Source organism: Prunus persica, chromosome G8 (genome assembly GCF_000346465.2).
Source record: "Prunus persica cultivar Lovell chromosome G8, Prunus_persica_NCBIv2, whole genome shotgun sequence".
Classification (NCBI taxonomy): domain Eukaryota; kingdom Viridiplantae; phylum Streptophyta; class Magnoliopsida; order Rosales; family Rosaceae; genus Prunus; species Prunus persica.
The window spans coordinates 3,494,284-3,510,044 of NC_034016.1; the positions used below are offsets into that span (position 1 = coordinate 3,494,284).

The following is a 15,761-nucleotide window of genomic DNA, read 5'->3' on the forward strand; positions in this document are numbered from 1 at the left end:
TAGTATAGATAATAGTGCAGCACAAAAATTATACTTGAGAGCTTCTCGTGCTGATAACGTGTTATAAAAATAACCTGGAATATGTATGAATATTGAGCTGCACGTAAAGTAGATGAGACACAGCATTTAACGAGGTTCGGCTATGCCTACGTCCTCGGAGAGCAGCAGCAGTAACTTTTTCACTATATAAAATAATAGGGCTACAACTTTAGAGTTTACAATATGTGAGGCTCACTGAATTTTCTCTCTCTTTCCTCTTCTATCTTTCCTCCTCTTTTTCCTCTTCTTTCCTCTTCTCTTTTTCCTTTCTTCTTTTCTCCTCTCTTTTCTCTTCTCCCCTTTCTTTCTTTTCTCCGTTGGTCACTCTTCCCATTGCAAGTGATATGCCTATTTATAGGCTAAGGTTTTGGTAAAATACAGGGAAGGTAAGGTTCCTGGAAGATGCAAGGAAACTTCCTAAATTGATAAATACAGGGAAGGAAAGTTCCTGGAAGATGCAAGGAAAGTTCCTGGAAGATGCAAGGAAACTTCCTCTGTGGGCTCCACCTTCAAACTTTTACAACAGTTCTGAGCTCTTAGATTAGAACCCTTGTTACAAAAAAAAAAGAAAAAAAAAAAAGATCTAAAACTAAAAAGAAATTAAAATCAAGGGATGATAACACCATCCAGTCTAACTGTCACCCCCACCACCCTTCTCTCAGCTTCTCTCTTTCTCCCAGCTACTTTCCGCAGCCAGACCCAAAGGCCCCAATCCCAACTCCCCTAGCCACACCCACCTCATGAACACGAATCCTCCCCACCCCTGAGCTCTCTCTCTCTCTCTCTCAAACAACCCCTATTGCCCAACCATGTTCCAACAAGATCTTTCCCAACGCCACCATTCCCTGGCCATTTGTCCCATCCCCAGCCACGCCACCCAGATCCTCTAGCCCACTCTGGTCGTCGCCCCACTCCCCCTCCCCCAATCACTGAGCAGCCTCTCCCCCTCCCTGATTATGCCCATCTTGTGTTTTTTTTTTCTTCCTAATGTTATGTTTTGGTTTTAATGAAGTTTCAATATATTTTAAAATTAATTCAATTTTAAAAATTAATTTCAAATAAGTTTATAGGTTTTCAACAAAAAAGAAAAAAGAAAAAAAAGATCATTTATGTTTATTTAACGACAATTAATTTAACAGAATGAACCACATTGGCTAACGGTATTAAACACGGGGACAAAATTGGCCAAATTAAAAACACAGGGATTAAATTGGCCAACGTGATAAAACACAAGGACTATTTTAGCATTTAAGCCTAAAAAGAACTAGCCTCTTCGTACGCGCTTTCGCACCTATAAGAGTCTTTTTTTTTAAAACTTGAAATTTATTTTAAAATTAAAAAAGATAATGGGTAGTTGTGTTTCATAAAAATAAGATCCATTATCTATTTTTTTAAATTTTTTATTATGAAAAAATGTGAATTTATCATATTATCCTCATTTAATTAATAATTTCAATTCTTAATGTTTGCATTAGCAAATGTCATTTTTTTGGTATTTTGAATGTTATTCTCTGCATTTTCATATATATATATTGTTTAGTTTTTAGAAGGAATAAATTTTTTTAATAATTTTTTGACTGAAATGCTCCTCACCAAGTACCAGAAGTTATAAGAATTTGACAAAATTGGACAATGTCATTGAATTACTTAGAATTGCAAAACACTGGAGCAAAAGTGATCAAATGGAAGCCACATGAACTTTAGTAATAAAAGTGGTAAACTATAGGGACCAAAAGTGACCTTTTGCCTATAAATAATAGAGAAAAAAAGTAAAAAGGAAACGAATTTAAAAAACATTCCAGACCTCCTACAACAAAATAGAAACTAGGCATTTCTAATTCAAATGGTCATGGGATCAAAATACTGGGACACGCCCCATTACACACAGAATAACTTGGGTAGGGTCTCTTACATGCGCCATGGCAGGCTGAGTACTCCATTATACCATTATGTATTCCACGGACCGAAAATGACTTTCCCTAAAATAAAAAACAAAGCAACTAAAGCACTTATGACTGGTCATTTACAAACCAAATTATGTTCGAGTTACAGAGATTCCTTTGACTAGATGTGATTATGCCCTTGGTTATCCTTGTCACTGCACAATCAAACTAGCTCTGGCATAGCCCCTTGAAATTTGAAACTGTTCAGTTATACCAAGATGCGCCATAAGAAGCCAGACATGAGTGAGCAGCTCACCACCTCGCCTGAGTTGCCGGGCGTGGTGGTTCCATTGACATTGACAGGCAGCGTAAGATAGCATTTCCACCCACACATGACTTATCAACTCCCACTTCTTCTGATTCTCCCAATGTTTCTCTGTTTCCAGCGATTGCAAATCTTTAGTAAGTCGGCATGCATCAAACAGCACTGACTTGCTTCTATCCCCTTTGACTTCAGCTGGATTAACTTCGGTGCTCACCCCAAGTAATGCTGTGCAAGCCTTCTTTTGTCGGTCTTCTTTGGGTTTTCTTTGTTCGGAGGATTCAGCAGCTGGAACTCCGGTGCTCACCTCAGGCGATGCTTTGCAAGCCTTCCTATCTCCTTTGCATTTTCTTTGTTTAAAGAATTCATCCGCTTCGGCGCAGGTGTCCTGGAATCTGATTTGTCCGATCCCATTGGGCAGCATGAACGGCCGCATGACTAGGAGATACAACAAATACTCTGATAAGAACTTGCTGGCTTTCCAACTTCGACTGCTGAGGGAATTTGGTTTCTTGGCCAGATCAGAATTTGGGTTGTCTTCTAGATCAGAGTAGTAACAGAGGTCCGTTGCAATATGCCAGAGAAGAATGCTCTGATCAAATTCGTCTTGGATGCTCCAACCAAGTTTGTCAAGACACTTGTCAGTTTCAAGAACCCACTCCCCCTTGCAAGTACAAAATTTCTTCCAAGACTCGGCTTTTGGAGCACTCCTCGATTTCTTTATAAGCTGCTGAAATATCAATTCTTTCAACTCTATAGGGACTTCCTTCGAATTCTTATAGAGAGACTTCTTGAATTTTTTGTATATCCATGGGATCTTGTAGTTGTGGAGAAAGCTGCAATGTGCCGGGTCATCTTCACAGCAAAAACTTATTAAGTTGAACTGTAAAATGACATTAGACCACCTTTTGGTTTCAGCTAATGGAATTGATGAAGTGATCGGATGCAACAAATATTCCACTACCTTGTTGTGCTTCTTATTCAGCCAAAGTTTGGTCCAGTCTGATGAGAGTGATAAAATTACAGCACAGACCTCTAGGATGATTGCTCCAGCCAGCAACATGTAAGTGATGGTTACATTTACTTTGTAGAAATCTTTCTTGTCGATGACCAAGAACGCTGCAGAAACAGAAACTATGCAAACAAAACTGCTGAGACGAAAAATGACACCTTGCACAGAGTAAACCAGGACCGCCTTTGTATAGAACAAATCATACATAAACCCGAGCTCAATCTCAATTACTTGGAAAGCTTCGTTGCAGGATCTGTTCAGGAAGAAGGACCGGCTGTTCAAGATGTCATGGATGCTGAGGATGAGATCAGCGAAAAGGCGCTTGAAAACTTTTAAGAAAACAGAGGCATGATGCAAATTGGCTGCATTGGGAAAGATGTTAGGAGCTGTAAAGGAGGAATAATCACCTGTTGTAGGAGCTTCAGTTTCTTCCCCTAACTTAACCACGTACCCTTCTTTCTGGTTTGAGCAGAACTCGTCCGTGAATCTCGCGTAGTTGGGGCCCGGATCAGGAGGAGGGAACATAGCCTCTCTAAAATGCTTGCTGCTTGCAGACCTCAAAACCCAAGTCCTTTCTCCAAACTTGATAGCGCCAGCAATAAAAATTGGAATGGCTAACAAGTTAAGGGTATGACCTACCCAGGCTTGAAGAAAGATATAGAAAGCCAGAGACACCTGGACAAGGAGAACAAGCAAGTGCCTCCACCACAGCTCATTGTCTTCCAATGAGTATGCAGTAATGGTGTCAGGGCCAGCCAGATGAAGCAAAAGAAATGGAGCCCAGAATGCCGTGACGATCTGATTGGGGTCTGGAGAATGAGTTGCATGGTCGTTTGATGAGTTGCTGGAAAGTAGGCTGAGAGAGACGGTTGCAACCCAATCTGCTGACAAGTAGGCAAGCCACAGAAATCTGAGCCAGTTTCTGGTTGAATACTTTCTTCTGTTGCCGATGAGCAAGAGAATGGCCTGTAAGATGAGGCTTAATGGTACCATAACACGGATTTCCCACAAACTCCATAGTATGCGTAGTCTTTCTGAGAAAATCCGCATATTCACCTTTCCGCTCTTCTTTTTCTTTTCTTTTCTTTTTACAATCCTCTTCTTCATCTATTCTATGCAAGGTCTAAAATATCGGTGATATCAGAAATATCGGTAGTCTAAAAACAAGAAAATTTAATGGAAATATCGGGATATTATCAATATCAATAAAAATTGAATAAAAACCACGGAAATTGTAAGAAAAACTTGGAAATTTTTATTGAAACTTTGGAGGATGCTTATTTAGTCAATTATCTATTAGTTTATCACAAAAAATTGGAATGAAATGCATTACATAATGGATTTAACTAATTTAAGTTGATTATATAGCGAGCTGACAAACACTGTGAGTGTAGAAAATATGTAGTAATTAATGAAAGAAGATTAAACACACTGCAATCATTTATATATAATGCTTTACTACATTATTTTACATTTTATACATTACATGGTAAGATACATAAGTGACTTAGTACCACATAGAGTTCCTATGAGATTCAAATTTTTCACTATCTTCATCATCTAGAATAAGTGTATTGTGGAGAGTAGTCATCAAATGATAAATCCCCAAAATAGTTTTGCATGTAATTGTTAACATGTCACCCATATGGATCCGAGATTGGTTGACGTTGTCCATGAGCAAAATCATTTGAAGATTGAGTCTCAGATTCTTTCCATGAGCTGCTCGATTCCTTCCCAAAAGGAATGGGATATGAAGGGTAGCGAAATGGTTGGTTATGAGTATAATCATAATTACTACTTCTCATTCCAACAGAGTCCGAAGTTATAGATAACGAATCATCTTCTTGACTTGACAAAATCGCCTTGCCTCTTTCTCTACGAGTATAGTCCTTCCCTATGGCACCAATTCCTGGTCCTTCCCGCCTACTCTCATGGTCCTCATCTTGTGAACTTTGTCCAAGTAAGAAATGTAAGGTCCATCATTCCTTGTCTATCCATGTCTCAATATTTAGAAGAAAAAAGAATTTACCACTTGGACGCTACAATACAAAGCAAACCAAGGATGACTAATTTTACAAGAGGAAACACCTTGAATCCCCTTTGTGTTTTTTTCCCTTTTTTTTTTTTCATCACATCGATATGTTCGATATTTTCGATATTTTAGCGATATTATAGCGATATTGTAACAAAATATTGCTAAAGTGTGAGCGAAATTATCGACGTCGATATTTTCTGATATTACCGTCGATATTCTCGATATTTATACGATATGTGCATGGATACGTGAAATATCCGTGATTCGAAAAAACGATAATATCCTCGATATTTCGTCGATATTATCGATATTTTAGACTATGATTCTATGTAAAGATTTAATACTGCTGCTAATAGGAAATGAAAACAAAAACGGGAAAACTTTAAACAAATCAATAGAAAAAGACTAAATTTTTTTGTTGTTGGGAAATTCTGGAATTATAATCATAAATGATATTATTAATGAATAGATTAAGATGGGTTCCGTGATCTGAGATATTGTCTACACAATTAAATTGTAAGCTATTCACAGAGTCATTTCTTGAAATTTGAGTCATTTAATGCAAACTTGTAGTCGCAGTATTAGGTGGGCTATGACTATGAGTATCACTGGAAACAATTAATCAAGACCATTCATTTATTCTGGCGTGTTTCAAAGGCTTGCCGTATCTGTCATAGTGTTATTAGTCGGGCCCCATCATCACATGTGAACAAAAGCTTGCCCAACTGAAACACGCCCGAATAAATGAACAAATACATGAAATAAGGACTTAAAAAATATCAACAGACTTACTTTTTTTTTTATTGCATTTATGGGTTTTCGATGTCTTGACAGTTTCGGTAAATTTGACTTTACTACTGGAAAGTTTCTCGAAATTTAAACTTTATTAACATAGGTTTTTTTTTTCATATCAATTTCGTACCCACAATTTTGATTTCACCTCAGTTTCATACCCTCTGTCTCTTTCCCTTAATCTTTTAACCCATGATGTGGCAGTGAATAGGCCACATAGACTCATACTATGGTGCCACGTGACCCATAAATAAATAATAAAGGGTTTTTATCATAAATGGTCTTTGAGGTATGTTAAATTGTCACTTTTGTTGTCCTTTTAGGATTAGTACTTTCGATGTCTTTTATTGTATTTTTGAAGTTTATTTGATGAAGTTTATCTTGGAACAAAAACAAAAACAACCATCTTCCTCGCCAACAATGCCCTCCACCCTCACTGTCTGCCATGGATGTCGCTCATCTTTGTTTATTCCCATATTCATACTTCTTCACCTCAATCAATACAACCTTAAACATGAAAAGGATGCTTGAGAATCTAGCATATCTAATAATTACACCTAGGCCTCTCTCTCGATCTAGGGTTCAACGAAATATATTGAGGATATGAAAGGAGGTGGGTTTATGGTTTTAAGGGATCTATTGAACCCTTTATGGTCTTGCAAGGCCAAGAACATATAGCTTCGAAGGTCAAGAAGTCTAAAAACTTCTGATAGATTTCCATGGTAGGCAGTTGGGGTGGGGCATTATCGTTCAAGGAGGTGATTGCTTGGCTTTTTCTCTTCCAAGTTTTCTAATTTTAAAGATAAAAATAAGGGTTAAATCCAGGTTTAAAAACTTAGTTAAAAACTTAGACAAGTGGCAATTTTTGAATGGGAGTATCATGAGGTGACGTGGTGATATTGTATAATTCTATAATTTCTCGAGGAGTTGGCGCTGTGAAAAGAGAGTGTGAGAGAGAGAGAGAAAGACTTTTTTAATTTAAAATTTTGATTTATTTAATTTTTATATTTTCAATTAATTAATTAAATTATTTATTTACAGGTCCACGTGCCACCACAAGATGAATCTATGTGGCCTATTCATTGCCATGTCATGGGTTAACTGAGTTTTTAAAGATTGATGGTGGGTATGAAACTACAGTGAAATCAAACTTCGGGTACAAAGTTGATACCAAAAAAAAAAACTTTATGTTGTAAATTTTGAATTTTGGGAAACTTGAAGGTAGTAAAGTGAAATTTACATTTGAGATGAGTTTTGTGAGTTTGATTTGAGATCATGTTCAATTTTACAGCTTGTTACATAATAAATTACCGACCGTTGACTGTTTGTTATTGTTTTACTAATGAATTCTGTAAAGTCAACTATTGAAATTGTGTCCAAAATCCTTATATCGGGAAGAGATAAGAATAAGAAACCTCATCATTAGTTTTATCCTCCTCGAATTCTACCAGTTCATAGAGTTTCAATTCCAGATTTTAGTTAACAAAAGCCATTCATTCATCCTCCTATCTTATAGCCATTGTGTTTTCTAGCATGTCAAAGCCTTGAGAATGAGAGACAGATGCCGGAGTGACACTGATAGGGCCTGCTTATCTTCATTGGTGATCCAGGGCATGGACGCCATGGGAATATTTATTGCCTTCATGCGTGCTCTTTGCATTCTTTACATGTTTTACATATTCGTATATGAATGTACTTTCATATACTCCAAATGGAAGTACAAGTGGATTGAAAGAGAATGGAGGTTATTGGAAGCTGTTTTAGAAGATTTCGATGAAGTTTCACGGTGCGCAAATCAGATAACACAGGAAGCTAATCAGCCTTTAGATTCTGAGCTCATTCAAGCTGGAATAACCGTAAGACTGAATGAAAGGGAGAAAAGCTGGATGTCGGAAGCAAGAGAAGTGGTTTTGGAGGCAACAGGGTGCGTTCAAAGCTTTCGGAGATTGAGAGAGAGAAAAGACTCTCCCAATTGGTTGTTTTACATGTTAGCAGATCTGGTACCAATGCTTGGTGTTGCCTTTCAGATGAAGAGGCTGAAAAGTTTCTTTGGGAAGAAGGAGATATGTGCTGGTGACATCTATGAATCGCTCGAACAGTCGAGGTCCAGGATTAGAAGCCTGCAGGACAGATCTATTGTTGATGGTCAGATTGAACATAATTCTGTCAAGTCCAAGCCATTACATGATGAGTTGATTCCCTCTCTAAAGAAGATCACTGAAGACCCAGACTTGATGCATGGAATGAGGAAGCAAATAAAATCCGTCACTACGCATTTACAGCTACTGCATGCTTTCATGAAAGATTTACAGCCCCTCAAACTGGAAAGTAAAATGGAAACGTCCTGGATGACGAAAGCAAGTGAGAGCATTGACAAAGCAAAAGATGCCTTTGACAACATCGATGGACAACTAAATCGGAGTCCGCTTCAATTTTACAATAAGTGGATGGCTAGGAGGGCGCTTAAGAAGGAAATGAGGAACATTGGCACTTGTATCTCTGATCTCATCGAAATGAAGGAAAGATATGGATTTAAATTTATCAGACGAGACTCGGCAAAATCTGCTAACATCCGATCTCCTCAACAGCAAAACTTGCCATATCAGACAATAGACTATCGGGATGTGAATTCTGCTGTCAACCACATTCGCTTCTGGCTGACTCAACTGCCTGTAACAAGCAAAGAAAGAAGAACTACCATATTTTTCCTCTGCAACCAGTTGGACAGCATGTATGAACTTTTGAGAGATCAAAAAGCACTGTATGCTAGTAATTTTAGAAATGCTTGCTTGACACAATTGAAGGAGATGGCTACTAAGATAAAGCATGACTCGAAAGTCTTCACAGAAGATTCAGAAACAAAGCTTCCCTCAGCACTTACCCAAATCACGGAGGTTGTCCAGCTTCTTCAAAGATGCATGAAAGTATATTCCATTGAGGTAAGGGCCGATTCATGCTCAGCAGTTGGTTTGGAAGAAGACATACACCAACTGGTCTTGCAACTGACTGATAACAGTAAACATCGTTCTATCATTTCCATTGTGGGGATGAAGGGCATCGGTAAGACAACCTTGGCAAAGAAAGTTTATAACCACACTACCATCGCCAACCATTTTGATTTTCAACATTGGGTGTCTTTACCTCAAGAGTCTGATGAAAATGCACTTTTGACAAGTGTTGGAAACCAGATCCTCGGGACCAAAGAGCAACAGAATGGCAAAGACTACTGGATCAAGAAAGTGCGTGCTTTCTTGAACGAGAAGCGATACCTTGTAGTTCTGGACAATGTTTTATCAAATGAAGCCATCTACGCTCTCAAACCAGCATTCCCAAAATTGACAAACGGGAGCAAGATTGTGCTCACCACTCGCAAAAAGGTCATCGCTTCAAATGCTGATCAAAATAGCATTCCCCACGAACTTAGGCTCCGAACGAAAGAAGAGAGCTGGCAATTTTTCACCCAGATGGTGCACATTAGTGAGACGGAAACTCTTGTGAAGGAAGTTGTAGAAAGATTAGGTGGAGGCTTACCAATTTCCATCCTACGTCTTGCGTATTTTCTGTGGGAGAAGAATGTGACATCTGACAAACTAGAGAAGCTTATGGGTACCCGTCAGGCACAGAACGTGATGCCATGGTTATATAACCTGGCAGCGAATACAGAGTTGCAGTTCCACCCAATTATGAGTAAATGCTTTTCGTACTTCCAACTCTTCACTAGGGATTTCGAAATCCCTGTGAGGAGAATAGTCGCTTCATGGATTGCACAAGGGTTGGTACAACTTAGAGGAGATGATCAGACGACTCTTGAAGATATTGCATACAAGTATCTAATAGAGTTGATTGGATGTAATATGATTCAAGTAGTTCAAAGAAAGCCTAATGGGAAGGTCAAGACATGTTGCTTGCCTACTACTGTGCGAAATCTCTCATTGAAAGCCATAGGCAATACCACAAAAACTCAGTCATGGTCAAAAACAAGTACAAGGGATAAAGGTCAACTTGCCTATCATTTTGCTGATAATGATGCCAGTTTCCATCACATTCATCGTCTCAGCCTAAGTTTGCCAAATGTCATGCAAAACGAAAGCTATCCCAACTCGATTCTCTTTGTTGATGCTGCAGAAGGAAATACACTGAGAGAGGGAATAAATATATTTCTTCAAAAGGGCATTGCTAATGGTTTCTTCGGACAGCTACAGGTTCTAGACCTTGAACGTGTATTCAGACCTAAGTTGCCGAGGAACATAGGAAAAATAAAGCATCTGGCTTATTTGGGCTTAAGGTACACTAAGTTGGAGACGATCCCATCATCTGTGGGAAACTTGGTGAACCTCAAAACTCTAGATTTGAAGGATACTTGTCTCCAAACAGTCCCTAGTTCAGTATGGAAGCTGAAGAAACTTCGGCATCTATACTTGAACCAGCTTTGTACGCTGCCTCAACTAACTGACCTTTCCTTGAGCAATCTGCAGATATTGTCAGGTGTGCTGCTTGTGAGTAAGCGCAGTCCATTGAAGGATGGGCTCTCCAAGTTGAAAAACCTTCGGAAATTGAGATTATCATTCCAGCTCGAAGAGCCAGAGCAAAAGGTATTGGCAACATCAATTTTGCAGCTGACCAACTTACAGTCTTTGAAGTTATCGATTTATGATCCCAACAGGGAGGTACCTCAGATCCTGAAACTAGGGCGTCTCTCAGCCCTTACAAAACTGTCCAGCCTACAGTTGTTTGGAAAGCTTGAAATACAGTCCATCATAAATGAACTTCCCAAAAGCCTCACTCATCTTACCTTATCTTCCTCTGGAATTGAACAAGATCCAATGCCAAAGTTAGGAAAGCTTCCAAACCTTCGATCACTGTCTTTGTACTCTGGTTCTTATCAAGGAACAGACATGGTTTGCTTCAAGAAGGGATTTCCCCTGCTTCTAGTTCTAAAGCTTTCAGAGCTAGTTAACCTGGAGAAATTGGATATGCAAGAAGGAGCAATGCAAAATATTAGGAACTTAGAGATTAGATCCTGCACGAAATTGGCCATCATTACTGGATTGATGCATTTAAGGACCCTCCAGGAATTTAAAGTTAACTAATATTCAGGTGATACTGAGAGTGACTCAGCACAAAATTATTCACTCTCCTGCAATCAAAACAGGCAATTAGTAGGCCATGCCAAATGGGATTCTGGCTTTGTTCTCTTAAGTACTTCCCCTGTGAGTTTTTAAGTTTTCCTTGGAACAAATTGTAAGATGCAAGTGTGATTCTACAATTTGACTCCCTCCATGTATGCTCTTTTTTGTTTTATGTGTTCCTTATTGCTTGGTTTGTAATGCTTCCTATCCTTGTTGTATGAAAGACGAGAATAAATCATTGTGACAAGTAATACACTATGTTAGCTATTTTATAATTTTCTAATTATATTAATTTAATATCTGAAAAGGATATTGTCTGCTTTGGGCCCCTCCTTTCTGGCCCTCACGGTTTTGTTTCTAGGAGCTCACGACCAACTTCCCAGTGGGTCACCCATCCTGGGATTGCTCTGGCCCCCAACTCGCTTAACTTCGGAGTTCCTACGACTCCGAAGCCAGTGAGCTCCCAAAAGGCCTCGTGCTAGATGGATGTGGGTGTGCACATATAAGACACATTACCCCCTCTCTGTTGGTTGATATGGGATCTTACATATTCTGGTTTTAAGCTTGAATTGCTGGAAAATGATCATTTCCTGTAAACAATAGTGAATATACCTATAAAGCATGAAAGTCTTAAACCTCTAACACCACTTTCCATCAGCTCAATACCTGAAAGATCGAGTGTCAAGTGTTCATAAATCAATTAATTGGAGTTGCATTGACTCTTTGGCGTCTACATTATGACAATTTCATTTGATAAACCAAAAAAAAAAAAAACTACAATACAATGCATACATTTGAGCCCTTCTCCGATTCAAAATTGGCCAAAACCTCTCTCAGTTGAGACTTTGAAGCTAAAGAAGACGGATTTGAATGTACGATGTGACTGCTCCGGAGTAAGTGAGATAGTTTGATTTGGTTTCAATCTCCACATCTGTATTTGATCCTTCATAAACAACGTTCAAGCATGTATTTTGATCGTATCTTTTATTTCTTCACATCTGTATCATATAGTTCAAGCATGTATTAACAATTAATATGTAGCATTATTTCAAGCAGGTATTAACACATCAATCACTTAAACTAAACACAGAAGGATTGAATAATTGTGAATGATATTAAACCAAGACGAGGATATATATACAAGTACAAGTTGACTTTTCCTACAAGGAAAAGTAATTAGCTAATTACAAGGAATCCTAACTAGGTAACTATTCTAATTAGGTAACGTTAATTACACCAAGAAATCAAGGATCACCAGACCCCTGAATTATGGCTCACGTCAATACTCCCTCTCAAGTTTGTGCATAGATATCTCATGCCCAACTTGTCAAGTGAGTCATGAAAAACTTTTGTTGACACCGCGTGCGTTAAGACATCTGCCAATTGTTCTTCTTACTTTACAAATGGTATATCAATTAGCTTATCTATTGGCTTCTCCTTGATATAATGCCTATCCACTTCAACATGCTTAGTTCTGTCATGTTGAATTGGATTATTTGCTATATCTCTTGCAGTTTGGTTGTCACAGTAAAGCTCCATGACTTTCTTTGGTGGAAAACCAATTTTGGACAGGAGTATCCTTAGCCAAAGAAGCTCACAAACTCCCTGTGCTATGCCCCTGTATTCTGCCTCAGTTGAAGATCGATCCACTACATTCTACTTCTTACTTCGCCATATAACCAAATTACCCCCAATGAAAGTGAAGTAACTTGATGTACAACTTCTATCTGTTATATTGCCTGCCCAATCTGCATCTATATAACCCTTGACATCCAAATGTCCCAGTTTTCTGAATATCAAGTCTCTGCCTGGGGTTTTCTTCAAATAACTCAAAATCCTCATAACTGTCACTAAGTGATCCTCACTAGGAGGATGCATGAACTGGCTAACAACACTAATTGCATATGCAATATCTGGTCTAGTGTGTGAAAGATAAATTAGTCTTCCCACTAACCTCTGATATCTCTCCTTGTTAGTTGACACTTGATCATGATAGATTGCTAGGAGATTCTGCACAATAGGGGTTTCGGCTGGCGCAAACCCTAACATACCAGTTTCTATCAACAGGTCTAGAACATACTTATTTTGAGATAGAAAAATACTAGTAGCAGAGCGAGTTATTTCGATTCCCAAAAAATACTTTAAAGCCCCCAAGTCCTTCATCTCAAACTCTGAGGCTAAGTACTTTTGTAATTTACCTATTTCAACAATATGATAACCATATCATTGACATAGATTATCAGTAAAGTAATCTTACCATCCATACGTTTGATAAATAGGATATGATCCGAGTTAACTTGATGATATCCATACTTCTTCACTGCTTTAGTGAACTACCCAAACCATGCTCGCCAAGACTGCTTCAATCCATAAAGGGTCTTTCGAAGCCTACACACATTCCCATTGTTATTAGACAACCCATAACCAAGTGGCATGCCCCATGTATACTTCTTCTTTTAGATCTCCACGTAGAAAGGCATTCTTCACATTGAATTGCTCAAGGATAATAAAACTTGCACCGTATTCATTTTTGCCACCGGTGCAAACGTATCCGAATAATCAACTCCATACAGCTACGTATACCTATGTTCTTATGTCACTCAAAGGCCTATAAGTTGATAAATTCTGGCACAAAGAAGATCATCATCAGTCGAGATGTGGTGTTTGATGAAGAAAATGTGTGGGATTGGGCTGAAAGTAGCGCAATACACAAGCAAATTCCTGTAAGCTTTAATGAAGAAGAAGACTCTTCAGGGATTGTAGAGCCGCTACAATCCTCTAATTTTAGGACTTCAGGGATTGCATCACAAGTTCAATCCTTTCCCATAGGTGAACCAAATGAGGTGCAACCATCTTGTCCACGACCGTCAGGCATAAGGAAAAAGCCTGCATGGATACTAGATTATGAGGTTAATGTAATTAATTATGATTCTGATGAAGAGATTAGTCACTTTGTTGTGATCCTGTGTCATTTCAAGACGAAGTCCAAAGAATCAAAATGGTAGATAACCATGGCTGAGGAGATCAAAGTAATTGAGAAAAATAAAACATGGGAGTTGACAGATCTTCCCAAATGACAGGAGACCATTGGTGTCAAGTGACACAAAACAAAGTTCAATGAAAATGGAGAAGTTGATGAGTACAAAGCATGTCTAGTTGCAAAAGGCTACAAGCAAGAATATGACGTTGACTACAAGGAAATCTAAGCTCCAGTTGTGAGACTTGATACCATTCATTTAGTCCTTTCACTTGCTGCACAAAATGCTTGGTCCATCTTTCAGTTAGATGTGAAGTCTGCCTTTCTACATGGAGATCTGTAGGAGCAGGTATATGTACACCAAACCCTTGGTTATGTGAAGTAAGGGCATGAAAATAAGGTATTATAAATTTTTAAAAAGGCATTATATGGACTGAAATAAGCACCTCGAGCTTGGTATAGTCGTATAGATGTTTATTTTTTGAGCAAATGCTTTCAGAAATGCCCATATGAGCATACACTATTATAAACTACACTTTAAACTAGAACTACAAATATGCTTGATCAGTGCATAATTATATATCATTTTGTACCCTTCTAACTTATTATTTGGTTATGTTTTTTAGTTAAACTTGTGTTTTTAATCTCTTTTGTCTTTGTCGTTCAGTTAATTGAGATTTAGGTAGCAATGGTGGCTTTGAGTAGGAAAAGATGGAAAATGGTGCAAAAACGTGCAAACTGAGTTAGCAATTTGTTTTGGCCTTAACTTCTTCCTCCGACCATGGATTGGCCCAAATGACATGTGGTTGGAAAGATAACATTCTGAACTTCAAGTTGGAGTGCTCAAAGTCATCATTTGCTTAAGAAAAGCCCAATTCGTATGCCCATGAAGTTGCTGGTCATGCTGACCTAAGGATGAGCTAATTGTTGCTAGGTCATGATGAGCTATGCATGAGCTATGGTTTCTAGTGGAATTTGTTGGTGAAGTGCAATAGCCAAATAAGAAAAGAAACTGATTTTCAATTGCACTGGTGTGTTAGGTAAAGTTGGTGAAGTGAGTGTTGTAGGTATAAGACATATTCAAATCAGATTTCCTCTTTCCTTCTCCCTATAAATACCACATCCATTCCACCCCAAATGAAAGAATCACATCTGGGATTCACACTCCCACAAATCATTCCATCCATCTTCACAATCCCATAATTTCCCCAAACACATTCAGAAAGCACCTTCAAACACTCCAAAAATCAACCCAAAGCTCTAAACAGCCCCAAATCACCAAAACTGTCGCAACAAACCTCTCTTCCATTTCCCTATGAATTTCCTTTTTCTCAGCCATCAACACTCACCCAAAATCATCACAAATCACCTCATTAACCTTCATACATCCTTCTAGAGATGGAAAAGCTCTTGGAAAAGCATTAGGCATGCAGAAGCTCTTGGAGAAGCATTAGACACCCCAAGAACTTCAGAAAAAGGGTTTTTCTACTCCTATTGTATTCATTATGTTTTCTCAATTCCGTTCATGTTATTTTGGCATTATGAGTAGCTAAATCCATATCTAGGGTTTCG

General features: G+C 38.4%; 3 protein-coding genes across 3 annotated transcripts; 1 reads left to right on the forward strand and 2 right to left on the reverse strand.

The window, feature by feature from the left end:
- Positions 2,135–4,306, reverse strand: LOC18766985. Its single transcript, XM_007201537.1, has one exon. The coding sequence runs from the start codon at positions 4,304–4,306 to the stop codon at positions 2,135–2,137; it is 2,172 nt and encodes a 723-aa protein (XP_007201599.1).
- Positions 7,634–11,173, forward strand: LOC18766504 (putative inactive disease susceptibility protein LOV1). Its single transcript, XM_020570256.1, has one exon. It carries the CDS (start codon positions 7,634–7,636, stop codon positions 11,171–11,173), a length of 3,540 nt encoding a protein of 1,179 aa, XP_020425845.1.
- LOC109950641 (uncharacterized mitochondrial protein AtMg00810-like) lies at positions 12,869–13,476 on the reverse strand. The gene is made up of 2 exons (XM_020570257.1): positions 13,470–13,476; positions 12,869–13,410 (listed from the first exon to the last, which is right to left on the reverse strand). The coding sequence occupies exons 1-2, from the start codon at positions 13,474–13,476 to the stop codon at positions 12,869–12,871; spliced, it is 549 nt and encodes a 182-aa protein (XP_020425846.1).

Bases quoted from the DNA above. Each gene is read 5' to 3' on its own strand.
- LOC18766985 (XM_007201537.1), bottom strand. From the start codon at position 4,306: ATGCGGATTTTCTCAGAAAGACTACGCATACTATGGAGTTTGTGGGAA.
- LOC18766504 (XM_020570256.1), top strand. From the start codon at position 7,634: ATGAGAGACAGATGCCGGAGTGACACTGATAGGGCCTGCTTATCTTCA.